The 14121-nt window shown below is 51.2% G+C and overlaps 1 protein-coding gene across 2 annotated transcripts in view; it reads left to right on the plus strand.

Moving 5' to 3' along the window:
* The window catches only part of PPP2R2B (protein phosphatase 2 regulatory subunit Bbeta), a 223099-nt gene that overhangs the window by 56255 nt on the left and 152723 nt on the right, over positions 1-14121 (plus strand). Inside the window, exon 1 of one of the 2 annotated variants that reach the window (XM_038772789.1) lies at positions 8813-8952. The exons of the other annotated variant lie outside the window; for it this stretch is intronic. Within the exon in view, the coding sequence (XP_038628717.1) occupies positions 8880-8952 (73 nt within the window). The 5' untranslated portion in view covers positions 8813-8879. Of the gene's footprint in view, positions 1-8812; positions 8953-14121 lie in introns of those variants that run through there. 2 annotated transcript variants of the gene reach the window in all.

Here is a 14121-nt window from a genome sequence, read left to right on the forward strand (position 1 = left end):
TGTTGAGCATTGTACTAAGCTTTTGAGAGGGTACAATACAACAGAGTTCGTTCATTCATTCATTCAATTGCATTTATTGAGCGCTTACTGTGTGCAGAGCCCTTGGGAAATACAAGTTGGCAACATATAGAGATGGTCCCTACCCAATAGCGGGCTCACAGTCTAGAAGGGGGAGACAGACAACAAAACAAAACATATGAACAAAATAAAATAAATAGAATAAATATGTACAAGTAAAATAAATAAGTAAATAGAGTAATAAATATGTTGGTAGACATGATCCCTGCCCACATGGGACTTACCCTCTAGAGGGGGAGACAGATATTTAAAGAAATTATAGATAGGGGAAATGGTAAAATATAAGGAAAGTATTTAGATAAGTGTTGAGGGGCTTGGGCTGGGTGTTTAACAAGTGCTTAAGGGGTACGGTTTCTATGGAAAGGAGGGTGAGTAGAAGAAATGAGGACTTAGGAGGGCCTCTTGGAGGAGATTTGACTTTTAGTAGGAGTTGGGAAATTGTATTCAGGAAGATGGGGAGAATGGTGGTCCGTTGAATGTGACGTGGGAGGGAGTTCCAGTCAGTCAGTCAATCATTTATTGAATTATTATTATAATAATTATTATTTTACATTCTAGAGTTTATTATCATGATATTATTATTATTGAATTATTATTTCAATCATTTATTGAGTGTTACTGTGTGCAGAGCACTGTTCTAAGTGCCCTGGACAGTACAGTGTAACAATAAACAGACACATTCCCTGCCCACAGTGAGCTTACGTGGGCAAGTGAATGGTGGCATGATAGATGAGATAGAGGTACAATGAGTAGTTTGGCATTAGAGGAGCAAAGACTGTGTACTGGATTGTAGAAGATTAGAGGGGAGTGCTGATTTCAACTGCCCTCCTCCTGATCTTCCTTTCCTGCTCTCCGAATAACATGAGAGTAGTGTCCAGAGACATGAAAAACATTGGATTTTCTCCTCCCCCTTCATTGGAGCCCCATCTCAACAGGGAACTGCCACACGGCTCCTGATGGAATATATCTCACCTTCTCACCTGAAGGAGGCCCAGGCTAGATCCTAAAGATAAAGATCACATCCTGCCTGGTTTCCGCTCTGGCCTCTCTTCCTTTTCCTGATGATCGGAAAGAAAGCCCAACTCCATCTTCTGAAAAAAAAATATTCTTCAATAAAATATAATGGCAATTCCCTATGTTTGCTCACGACTTGTTTTCCATCTTTTTTTTTGAACTTCAGATACTTTTCTAAATTGTGTTATCCGAAGCATCATATGTATATAATTAACTGACGGTCTCCCTGGGCTCATTGAGCTAAACTTGCGGAGCTTAACTGAACAAGACATTTGCTGATGTTGTTCCCATCCCAGTTAAATGAACACTGGATTCAGAAAGAAATCAGGGAAGCCCCTTGTCATCACTGGTTCTCGGGGGCAGTGTCAGCAGGAAAGAACATCCCCTCAGAGAGTGGCCGAGGTGATATTTTCCTTTCAACCCAATCTCTGCACTAGCAATAGAAATCAGATGGGCTTTTGTTTGCCCGCCCCCGACCCTCTCACAGAGAGCTGGGTTGAGGATAGAAGAAGACGTCATTTTAATCAGCCCAATTTGAATCCCCTTTGGAGAGCAGATCTCCTCTTCCAAGGGCATAGCTCCCCCAGACTTCCAGAGCAGAGGATTTGGGGAGGAAACAGCAAATTCAATTTCTAAAGTTGAGTTTATGCGGCAGTCAGTTTCGTCTTCCATTCTGGGTATCATCATCATCATCAATCGTATTTACTGAGCGCTTACTGTGTGCAGAGCACTGTACTAAGCGCTTGGGAAGTACAAGTTGGCAACATATAGAGACAGTCCCTACCCAACAGTGGGCTCACAGTCTAAAAGGGGGAGACAGAGAACAAAAGCAAACATACTAACAGAGGAATACTAACAAAGGAATGGTATGTTGTACTCTCCCAGTGGCTTAGTACAGTGCTCTGCACACAGTAAATGCCAGTAAATATGATTGAATGATTGACTGATTGATTGGTCTTAAACGTCCTTTGGAGGGGCAAACCCTTTTTGAACATCCCTGGGTACTTAAACTCTTCAATCATATTGATAAGTTCATCCACCTTCTTGATAAGCAACAAACATTTTTCAGTCGAAAGCTCTTATCTGGTACTGAAGAAGCCATAGCTACTACTTGTCAATCAATCAATCAGTCACACAACTGTATTTATTGAGCACTTACTGTGGGCAGAGCACTGTACTAAGCACTTAGGAGAGTACAATATATTGATAGATTCATTCCCTGCCCACAGTGAGCTTACAGTCTAGAGGGACAGTATTACTAACCCTCCAAGAGACGCAGCGTGGCTCAGTGGAAAGAGTCCAGGCTTGGGAGCCAGAGGTCATGGGTTCTAATCCCGGCTCCGCCACTTGTCAGCTGGGTGACTTTGGGCAAGCCCCTTCACTTCTCTGGGCCTCAGTTACCTCATCTGTAAAATGGGGATTAAGACTATGAGCGTCACGTGGGACAACCTGAAGACCTTGTATCCTCCCCAGTGCTTAGAACAGTGCTTTGCACATAGTAAGCGCTTAACAAATGCCATCATTATTATTATTGTTATTATTACTTGGTTGGTTTCAGCATTTTGCAATGATGCAAAATGCTCATTGTGCAGATGAGCACTTTGTGCAAATGCTCATTGAGTTCAATGAGATCCTCTTTGGACAATGATTTATCTGAATGATATGCAATCCATTTATCAACATCCGCAGCATCCATTTCTAAATTAGGTCACCTCCCAACTTCTTTGGTTATCTGTTCAGGGTCTCTTCGACACCATGAAAATCCAACATAAACTTGGACAGAGCTTCCTCCCAGATCCATTCCTGGCTGATTTCTTATCTCAGCTCAAGGGGGAATGAGCAAGGAGAGATTTACTTACAGGATGTTGGGGTGGGTGAGTGTATAAATGGAGTAAGGCATCAAATAATACAGGAGGTATCCACGGAGTGGTAATATCTTGAGGTTCCTGCGACCCAGAGGAATATATACAGACTGTAAACTCTCTCTAGATGGTAAGCTCCTTCAAGACTATAAACTCCCTCTCGACTGTAAACTCACTGTGGGCAGGGAATGTGTCGACCAACTCTGTTACGTTGTTAGATTTATTTTATTTTATTTATTTTATTTAGTTAATATGTTTGGTTTTGTTCTCTGTCTCCCCCTTCTAGACTGTGAGCCCACTGTTGGGTAGGGACTGTCTCTACATGTTGCCAACTTGTACTTCCCAAGTGCTTAGTACAGTGCTCTGCACACAATAAGTGCTCAATAAATACGACTGATTGATTGATTGATTAGATTGTACCCTCCAAAGTGCTTAGCACAGTGCTCTGCTCTCAGTAAGCGCTCAATAAATATGATTGATTGACTGATCGAACAATTTCCATTGCCAATTATAGGATGGTTGTAACTAGGGATAGCCCGTGTACCCAAGAACTGAGTATAAATCTATAGATATGAGTGTTCATTCATTCAATCATATTTATTGAGCGCTTCCTGTGTGCAGAGCACTGTACTAAGCGCTTGGGAAGTACAAGTTGGCAACATATAGAGATGGTCCCTACCCGACAGCGGGCTCACAGTCTAAGGCAGTTATTTAATTGACATGATCCCTGGGAAGATGGAGATTGCTCAGAGAATGTCTTCTCAAAAATCAATCAATCAATCAATCGTATTTATTGAGCGCTTACTGTGTGCAGAGCACTGTACTAAGCGCTTGGGAAGTACAAGTTGGCAACATAATTGTGGCATAAATGGCAATAAATGGCAATAATTGTGGTCTGGCGTATTGAAGGGAGGCAGAGTTAATGCTAGCACTTTATTGTTATTATAATTAAGTTCCACTGAGTCATTTCTGAATGCTAACACTACAATTAATAATAATAATTGTGGTATCTGTTAAGCGCTTAATATGTGTCAGGCACTGTAGTAAGTTCAGGGGTAGATACAAACTAATCAGGTCAGACACAGTCCCTGTCCCACGTGGCGCTCACAATCTACATTAGAGGGAGAACAGACATTGAATCCCCATTTTACTGATGAGGCAGTTGATGTAAACTGTAAGCCGGTTGGGGACAGGGAATGTGTCTGTTATATTGTGATAGTGCACTCTCCCACGTGCTTAGTACAGTGCTCTGCACACAGTAAGTGCGCAATCAATACAATTGACTGATTGATGGAGAAGGAATGTCATCCCATGGAGACTGTAAGCTCCTGGTGGGCGGGGATCATGTGTACCACCTCTATTGTACGGCATTTTTCCAAACGCTTTGCACACCGTAAGTACTCAGGGATTACCCTCGACTGAGGGATGGATTAACATAAGGTAGACTTTTGTCAAATATAGCACCAGCAGAGGAGAAAGAGCCATCAGAGAGTGAGAGGTTGAAGACGGTAATAAGGAAGTCTTTTAGACTGTGAGCCCACTGTTGGGTAGGGACTGTCTCTATATGTTGCCAACTTGTACTTCCCAAGCGCTTAGTACAGTGCTCTGCACACAGTAAGTGCTCAATAAATCTGATTGATGATGATGAAGGGGAGGAGCAAGTATTTTTAAAAGAGGGGCTGAAATCGGAGATGCAGGAAGAGGGTAGACCCCCCCCATTATCCAGGAGTCTTCGTTCCCAGACTCTCACTCCTGGTGAAACGTTGCTTGGAGTGGAAGAATAACCTGGAAAAGTCAGCTGGCAAAGGACCAAGTGTTTTCCTATCTTGAACCAGGGAACACGATACCCACTAGCTGGGCCGTTTGACTTCAGACTGATCTAGACATGGTCGCTCCAAAATGCCGCAAGATATGATGCGAGTGTGTGTTTGCGTGTGTGTGTGTGTGTATGAGTAAGCACGCCTTGGGTGTCTAAGACGGTGGGCCACCCTGACATCTGTGAGAAAGAGCCTGAGTTTGCGGGTGACTGATGCATTACTCTGTTATGTTGTTAGATTTATTTTATTTTATTTTATTTTATTTCTTTTGTTAATATGTTTGGTTTTGTTCTCTGTCTCCCCCTTCTAGACTGTGAGCCCACTGTTGGGTAGGGACTGTCTCTATATGTTGCCAACTTGGACTTCCCAAGCGCTTAGTACAGTGCTTTGCACACAGTAAGCGCTCAATAAATACGATTGATTGATTGATTGATTGATTGATTAGATGCGATTGATTAAATGCGAGTTCATGTGTTCGTATATTTCCTCAGGGCCTTCGTGTGTGTCTGCGGGTGTTTGCGTGTGCCTGCGTCTGTGTGTGAGGAAACTGGCTCCAGATGTCTGAGAGGGCGTGCCGCTCTGTCATGTGTGAGAAGGTGCCTGACTTTGGGGGTGACGGGTGCGTATGTGTGTGAATGTGAGTTTGTGTGTTTGTATAGCTCCCCTGGGTCGTGTGTGTGTGTGTGTGTGTGTGTGTGTGTGTGTGTGAGAGAGAGAGAGAGAGTAAGCATGCCTTGGATGTCTGAGAGGGTATTACACAATGACATGTGGGAATAGGTGCCTGCGTTTGTGGGTGACTAATTGTGTGTGTGTGTGTGTGTGTGTGTGTGTGTGTGAATGTGACTTGGTTTGTATATCTCCTCTGCGTCTTTGTGTGTGTGTGTGTATGTGGGTGTGTATGCGGGTGGGGGGGGAGAGTAAGCATGTGTTGGATGTGTGAGAGGGTATGACTCACTGGCAGCTGGGAAAAGGGGCCTGAGTTTGGTGCTTACTGTGTATGTGTGTGTGTGTGTGTGTGTGTGTGTGTGTGTGTGTGTGTGTGTGTGTGTGAGTTTATGAGTTTGTAGATCTCTCCTGTGTGTGTGTGTGTGTGAGTTTATGAGTTTGTATATCCACAGCACCTGTATATATGTATATATGTTTGTACGAATTTATTACTCTATTTATTTATTTATTTTACTTGTACATATTTATTCTATTTATTTTATTTTGTTAATATGTTTTGTTTTGTTCTCTGTCTCCCCCTTCTAGACTGTGAGCCCACTGTTGGGTAGGGACCGTCTCCCTATGTTGCCAACTTGTACTTCCCAAGTGCTTAGTACAGTGCTCTGCACACAGTAATAATAATAATAATGTTGATATTTGTTAAGCGCTTACTATGTGCAAAGCACTGTTCTAAGCGCTGGGGTAGATACAAGGTAATCAGGTTGTCCCATGTGGGGCTCACAGTCTTCATCCCCATTTTACAGATGAGGGAACTGAGGCCCAGAGAAGCGAAGTGACTTGCCCAAAGTCACACAGCTGACAAGTGGCGGAGCCGGGATTTGAACCCACGACCTCTGACTCCAAACCCCGGGCTCTTTTCCACTGAGCCACGCTGCTTCAGTAAGCGCTCAATAAATACGATTGAATGAATGAATGAATCTCCTGTGTGTGTGTGTGTGTGTGTGTTTATGAGTTTGTATATCTCTCGTGTGTGTGTGTGTGTGTGTGAGAGAGAGAAAGAGAGAGAGAGAGATAGAGAGAGAGAGAGAGAGAGAGAGAGAGAGAGAGAGAGAGTAAGCATGTGTTGAATGTGTGAGAGGAAATGGCCCAATGACAGCTGTGAGAAGGGGCCCGAGTTTGGGGGTGACTGATGTGTGTGTGTGTGTGTGTTTATGAGTTTGTATAATCTCTCCTGGGTCTGTGTGCGTGTGTGTGTGTGTGTCTGAGAGAGAGAGGGAGAGAGAGAGAGAGTAAGCGTGCCTTGCCTTGGATGTGTGAGAGGAAATGACCCAATGACAGCTGTGAGAAGGGGCCTGAGTTTGGGGTGACCTATGTGTGTGTGTGTATCTCTCTTGGGTCTGTGTGTGTGTGTGTGTGTGTTTATGTGTTTGTATATCTCCCTTGGGCCTTTGTGTATGTGTATGGGGGGTGTGTGTGTATGTGTGTATCTCCCTTGGGTCTGTGTGTGTGTGTGTTTATGTGTTTGTATATCTCCCTTGGGTCTTTATGTATGTGTATGGGGTGTGTGTGTGTATGTGTGTATCTCCCTTGGGTCTCTGTGTGTGTGTGTTTATGTGTTTGTATATCTCCCTTGGGTCTTTATGTATGTGTATGGGCTGTGTTTGTGTAGGGGTGTGTATGTAGGGGTGTGTGAGTAGGTGACTACGTGTGTCCACGGGTGTGTGTGTGTGTCTCCATGGGTGTGTGTGTGTGGGTGTGTGGGTGTGTACGTGTGTAGGGGTGTCGACGGGGTGAGGAATGCTCCCGGCCGCGGGCCTGGAGCCGGGGGGCGGGGCCTGATCGGGCGGCGGCCTCCCATTGGCCGGCGGAGGTTAGGGGCGGGGCCGGGGGCGGGGGCCTGATCAGGCGGCGGCCTCCCATTGGCCGGCGGGGGGGGGGGGGGGGGGCGCAGTAGGGGCGGAGCCAGACCGGGAGCCGGGGGCGGGGCCTCGAGCCTGGGGGCGGGGCCTGGTCGGGCGGGGGGCTCCCATTGGCCGGCGGGGACTGTAGGGGCGGGGCCAGGCCTGAAGCCGGGGGCGGGGCCTGGAGCCGGGGGCGGGGCCTTGAGCCTGGGGGTGGGGCCTGGTCGGGTGGCAGACTCCCATTGGCTGGCGGGGCTGTAGGGGCGGGGCCTGGAGCCGGGGGCGGGGCCTGGTCGGGGGCGGCCTCCCATTGGCCGGCGGGGGCTGTGGGGGGGGAGCCTGGAGACGGTGGGGCGGGGCCTGCTCGGGCGGCGGCGGCCTCTCATTGGCCGGCGGGGGCTGTAGGGGCGGGGCCGGGCCTAGAGCCGGGGGGCGGGGCCTGGGGGCGGGGGCGGGGCCTGATCGATGGGCAGCGGCCTCCCATTGGTCGGCGGGGGCTGTAGGGGCGGGGCGGGGCCTGGAGCCGGGGGCGGGGCCTGCCATCGGGGGCGGGGCCTCGAGCTTGGGGGGCGGGGCCTGGTCGGGCGGCGGCCTCCCATTGGCCGGCGGAGGCTGTAGGGGCGGGGCGGGGCCTGGAACCGGGGGCGGAGCCTGATCCGGCGGCGGCCTCCCATTGGCCGGCGGGGACAGTAGGGGCGGGGCCGGGCCTGGAACCGGGGGGCGGGGCCTGGAGCCGGGGGGGCGGGGCCTGATCGATGGGCGGCGGCCTCCCATTGGTCGGCGGGGGCTGTAGGGGCGGGGCGGGGCCTGGAGCCGGGGGGCGGGGCCTTGAGTCTGGGGGCGGGGCCTGGTCGGGCGGCGGCCTCCCATTGGCCGGAGGGGGCTGTAGGGGCGGGGCCTGGGGCGGGGCCTGATGGGGCGGTGGCCTCCCATTGGCCGGCGGGGGCTGTCGGGGCGGGGCCTGCCATCGGGGGCGGGGCCTCGAGCTTGGGGGCGGGGCCTGGTCGGGCGGCGGCCTCCCGTTGGCCGGAGGGGGCTGTAGGGGCGGGGCCTGGGGCGGGGCCTGATGGGGCGGTGGCCTCCCATTGGCCGGCGGGGGCTGTCGGGGCGGGGCCTGCCATCGGGGGCGGGGCCTCGAGCTTGGGGGCGGGGCCTGATCGGGCGGCGGCCTCCCATTGGCCGGAGGGGGCTGTAGGGGCGGGGTCGGGGCGCGCTGCGGCAGCCCCGGCCCCGCCCCCTGTCGGTCGGTCGGTCAGTCCGTCGGTCCGTCTGCCTGCCGGTGGGCGGCGGGGACCGCGGGACCGGACAGCAGCAGCAGCAAGAAGAGGAGGAGGAGGGAGGAGGAGGGAGGAAGAGCACCACCACCGGGAGGAGGAGGAGGAGGAGGCGGCGGCGGCGCTCCGTCCGTCCGTCCGTCCGTCGGTGGGTGGACGGGTGGGCGGGTGGGTGGCCCGCCCGGGGGAGCCGCGCCGCGCCGCGCCGCTCCGCTCCTCGGGGCGGGATGATGGGCGCTGGGCCGCGGGTCTCCAGCCCCGACGCCCATGGAGCCCGAGGACACCGACCCCCGCAACCTCAACGGCAGCTTCCTGCGCGACCACAGCTATGCCACCGAAGGTAACGCGGGCCCTTCCCCTTTCGGTCCCCTTCACTGAGCGCCTACCGTGCGCCCGGCACCGCAGCACCGCACTGAGCGCGCTCGGGAAGGCCAGGCGGGCCCCGCGGGACCGGGGCCAGGCATGCGGGGCGCGGGATGCGGAAACAGGGTTGCGGAGCCGGGCATGCGGGGCCAGGCGTGCACGGCCCGGGATGCAGAGCCGGTAGTGCGGGATCAGGATTGCAGAGCTAGGATTGCAGGAATAGGGTTGGGGAGCCAGGCTTTCAAAGTCCGGGATTGCAGAGGTAGGCATTCAGGGCCAAGGATGCAGGACCAGGGTTGCAGAGGCAGGCATGCAGGACCAGGGTTGCAAAGCCCGGGATACAGGACCAGGGTTGCGGAGCCAGGCATGCAGGAATGGGATGGCAGAGGCAGGCATGCAGGAATAGGATGGCAGAGGCAGGCATGCAGGACCAGGGTTGCAGGGGCAGGCATGCAGGACCAGGGTTGTAGAACCCGGGATGCAGGACCAGGATGGCAGAAGCAGGCATGTAGGATCAGGGTTACAGAGGCAGCCATATAGGACCAGGGCTACAGAGCCCGGGATGCAGGACCAGGGTTGCAGAGCCCGGGATGCAGGGCCAGGGTTGCAGAGCCCGCGATGCAGGGCCAGGGTTGCAGAGGCGGGCATGTAGGACCAGGGTTGCAGAGCCCGGGATGTAGGACCAGGGTTGCAGAGCCCGGGATACAGGACCAGGATTGCAGAGCCAGTAGTGTAGGACCAGGCTTGCAGAGCCCGCGATGCAGGACCAGGATTGCAGAGCCTGGGATACAGAGCCAGTAGTGTAGGACCAGGATTGCAGAGCCAGGCATGCAGGACTAGGATTGCAGAGCCTGGGATACAGAGCCAGTAGTATAGGACCAGGACCAGGGTTGCGAGGCAGATATGCAGGACCAGGATTGCAAAGCCTGGGATACAGAGCCAGGAGTGTAGGACCAGGATTGCAGAGCCAGGCATGCAGGACTAGGATTGCAGAGCCTGGGATACAGAGCCAGTAGTATAGGACCAGGACCAGGGTTGCGAGGCAGATATGCAGGACCAGGATTGCAAAGCCTGGGATACAGAGCCAGGAGTGTAGGACCAGGATTGCAGAGCCAGGCATGCAGGACTAGGATTGCAGAGCCTGGGATACAGAGCCAGTAGTATAGGACCAGGACCAGGGTTGCGAGGCAGATATGCAGGACCAGGATTGCAAAGCCTGGGATACAGAGCCAGGAGTGTAGGACCAGGATTGCAGAGCCAGGCATGCAGGACTAGGATTGCAGAGCCTGGGATACAGAGCCAGTAGTATAGGACCAGGACCAGGGTTGCGAGGCAGATATGCAGGACCAGGATTGCAAAACCTGGGATACAGAGCCAGTAGTGTAGGACCAGGATTGCAGAGGCAGGCATGCAGGACCAGGATTGCAGTGGCAGGCATGCAGAGCCAGTAGTGTAGGACCAGGACCAGGGTTGCAGAGGCAGGCATGCAGGATCGGGATTGCAGACCCTGGGATAAAGAGCCAGTAGTGTAGGACCAGGGGTGCAGAGGCAGGCATGCAGGATCGGGATTGCAGAGCCTGGGATACAGAGCCAGTAGTGCAGGACCAGGGTTGCAGAGGCAGGCATGCACTACCAGGATTGCAGAGCCTGGGATACAGAGCCAGTAGTGTAGGACCAGGGATTGCAGAGCCTGGGATACAGAGCCAGTAGTGTAGGACCAGGGTTGCAGTGGCAGGCATGCAGAGCCAGTAATGTAGGACCAGGACCAGGGTTCGAGAGGCAGGCATGCAGGACCGGGATTGCAGAGCCTGGGATACAGAGCCAGTAGGGTAGGACCAGGGTTGCAATGGCAGGCATGCAGAGCCAGTAGTGTAGGACCAGGACCAGGGTTGCAGAGGCAGGCATGCAGGACCGGGATTGCAGAGCCTGGGATACAGAGCCAGTAGTGTAGGGCCAGGATTGCAGAGCCAGGCATGCAGCACCAGGATTGCAGAGGCAGGGATGCAGGACCAGGGAGTAGTTGCTGGTAGCAACCCTACACCTTCAGCAACGGGGCAGCGCGCTCAGCGGCCGAGGGAAAGGGTTTTGGGGGTTCCCCTTCTCTAGCTGGGGCCGGCTTTCAGTGTCCGTCCGTCCCCCCCCCCCCCCCCCCCCCGGAGGGTGGAGTTCTCGGGAATCAGGGCTGTGATGCTCTGAGCCCCCTCCACCGCCTTTGACCTTCTTACATTTTCCATCGGTGCAAACAGGAGGCCCACTCGCCTCCCCCGTAGCCCTCCAAACCCCTCTTTTTATCTGCAGAGGATGCCAGGAGAAGGGAGATTTTATATTTTTTAAAACGGCCAGGGAAAATAAGGGGGTTATTCTTGGCACACATTTCCAGGGTTCAAAGAACTGTGCAGGCTGGAAAGGAAAAATAGGGTCTTTTTAAATCCTGGAAGGCCCAGGGTAGGTTTTAGTTGCAGCATCTTCTAGAGTTTGGTATATAGTAAGCGCTTAACAAATACCATTATCGTCTTATCCATCGTGCAGAGAGATGGACTTTCAGAGGCGTTTCCCATGAGGTTGAATTTAGCCAGCCTTGACAAAATAATAATATGTAAATGTTTATACATATTTATTACTCTATTTATTTATTTTGCTTGTACATATCTATTCTATTTATTTTATTTTGTTAGTATGTTTGGTTTTGTTCTCTGTCTCCCCCTTTTAGACTGTGAGCCCACTGTTGGGTAGGGACTGTCTCTATATGTTGCCAACTTGTACTTCCCAAGCGCTTAGTACAGTGCTCTGCACACAATAAATACGATTGATTGATTGATTAAGCGCTTACTATGTGCAAAGCACTGTTCTAAGCGCTGGGGAGGTTACAAGGTAATCAGGTTGTCCCATGGTGGGGCTCACAGTCTTAATCCCGGTTTTACAGATGAGGTAACTGAGGCCCAGAGAAGTGAAGTGACTTTTTTTACAATGGCATTTATTAAGCGCTTACTATGTGCAAAGCACTGTTCTAAGCGCTGGGGAGGTTACAAGGTGATCAGGTTGTCCCACGGGGGGGGCTCACAGTTTTAATCCCCATTTTCTAGATGAGGTAACTGAGGCCCAGAGAAGTGAAGTGACTTGGCCAAAGTCACAGAGCAGAGAGTTGGCAGAGCCGGGATTTGAACCCATGACCTCTGACTCCAAAGCCCGGGCTCCTTCCATTGAGCCACGCCGTTTCTCAAAATGACACATGAAATCCGTGTACTTTTGAGAGGTGTGGGTGCCCCTCCTTGGCTGTCGTCACTCGGTTTTAGGGAGGGGCTTTTCCCCCTTTTAGACTGTGAGCCCACTGTTGGGTAGGGACTGTCTCTATATGTTGCCAACTTGTACTTCCCAAGCGCTTAGTACAGTGCTCTGCACACAGTAAGCACTCAATAAATACGATTGATTGATTGATTTGATCAGCCCTTTGATAAACAGGGGTTCATTGGGACGTCCGATCAATAGGAAAAGGGGGGAGAGGGAGATGGCCTGGGGCGGGGCTCGAGACGCCCCACAATAAGTAGGGGTTCGTTGGGACATCTGAGCAGTTGGGAAGGGGGAGATTGTTCCTTGTTTGGACTTGGATTTGCACACTTTATTTCTTCTTCCCTCAGTCCCATGGCATTTCTGTACATCTCTGTTATATTTGTATTAATATGTGTCACCCCCTCTAGACCACAAGCTCATTCTAGGCAGGGGACATGTCTACCAACTCTGTTATATCATGCTCTCCCAAGTGCTTAGTAATAATAATGATGACGAAGATGGTATTTGTTAAACGCTTACTACGTGCAAAGTCCTTTTCTAAGCGCTGGAGGGATACAAGGTGATCAGGTTGTCCCATGTGGGGCTCACAATCTTAATCCCCATTTTACAGATGAGGTCACTGAGGCACAGAGAAGTTAAATGACTTGCCCAAAGTCACACAGCTGACAAGTGGCGGAGCGGAATTAGAACCCATAACCAGTGCGCTTCACCCAGTAAACCCTCAATAAATGCAATCGATTGATTACCTCATAGAGAAAGGCAAGTCACTTCAACCTATGTCTGCAGTTTCAAACCTTCCTGTGAAATCCCTTCACCAAAACCTGTGTCTCATCTCCTGTTGGGGTCTTTGCTGTTTTCCTACTCTTAAAATGCAGTCAGAAGCACCTGGGGGTGATGGGCTGGAAGATGGACCCAGAAAGACACAGAGAGCTGATAAAATGGAAGGCTTTCATTGGCTTTCCGGCATCTGTCAAAGACATTTTTCAGAAAATTGAATAATTGAGTATCACTTCAGATGTCTTAGGGACTCACTGAATCACCCTTCTCTTTTTCTTCCGTAGTTAGTCTCATTGCTGCACCTTACAGAAGGCCTTGCCCCCCGTTCAGCAAGCCCAATCAATCAATCAATTGTTGGTATTTATTGAGTACCTGCAGTGTGCAGAGCACTGTACTAAGAGCTTGGGAAAGTGCAGTACAGTAGAGTTGGTAGACATGATCCCTGCCCACAAGGAGCTCACTGAGTAGGTGTTTTCTTCAGCTCCTTTTGGACCACCATTATCTCTGTGTTGCCTTCCCAAGCAAGAATTGATACTTCCTTCTGCAATTTCCCCATTCATTGAGAAAAACAAACAGCTGCTGCCCCTTCTTTACTGCTACAACTAAATCTCCCAGCCCCAGCTCTGACCCTTTAACTCTGCAAAATTACTTTTGAATATGAAAACCCCTTGGCAGCGGAGAAGGACACCATGAGAAGGACACAAAGGCGAATTAGCATTGGGACATTCTGCCATAGTTTCGGAATTGCTGGTGATCGTTTTCTCAAGTTTCTTTATAAGTGGGGAAAAAAAAAACCCAAGTTATTCTATCCATAGCGGGTGAACTGCCCAGCAGTTAGAGGAAAGATAAAGAAGAAGAATCTGAGCCAACTCAAATACCCCTTCCAGGCTGATGGTGCTCAGTATTTCAAACTAGTTTAATCCAAAGAGAATGGATAATGGGAGGGTTTTGTTACATCTAGTCCGCCTCACTCTGGGCTTCCGGAATTAGCCTTGTGGCAACAGGCTCATTGATCGGCTTCCTTGGACTGTCTCCAGATTCGCCTAAGGGTTTGCCCAAAAGACAGCTCATGTCTGAGAGT

This window comes from Tachyglossus aculeatus, chromosome X1 (assembly GCF_015852505.1).
Source record: "Tachyglossus aculeatus isolate mTacAcu1 chromosome X1, mTacAcu1.pri, whole genome shotgun sequence".
Classification (NCBI taxonomy): domain Eukaryota; kingdom Metazoa; phylum Chordata; class Mammalia; order Monotremata; family Tachyglossidae; genus Tachyglossus; species Tachyglossus aculeatus.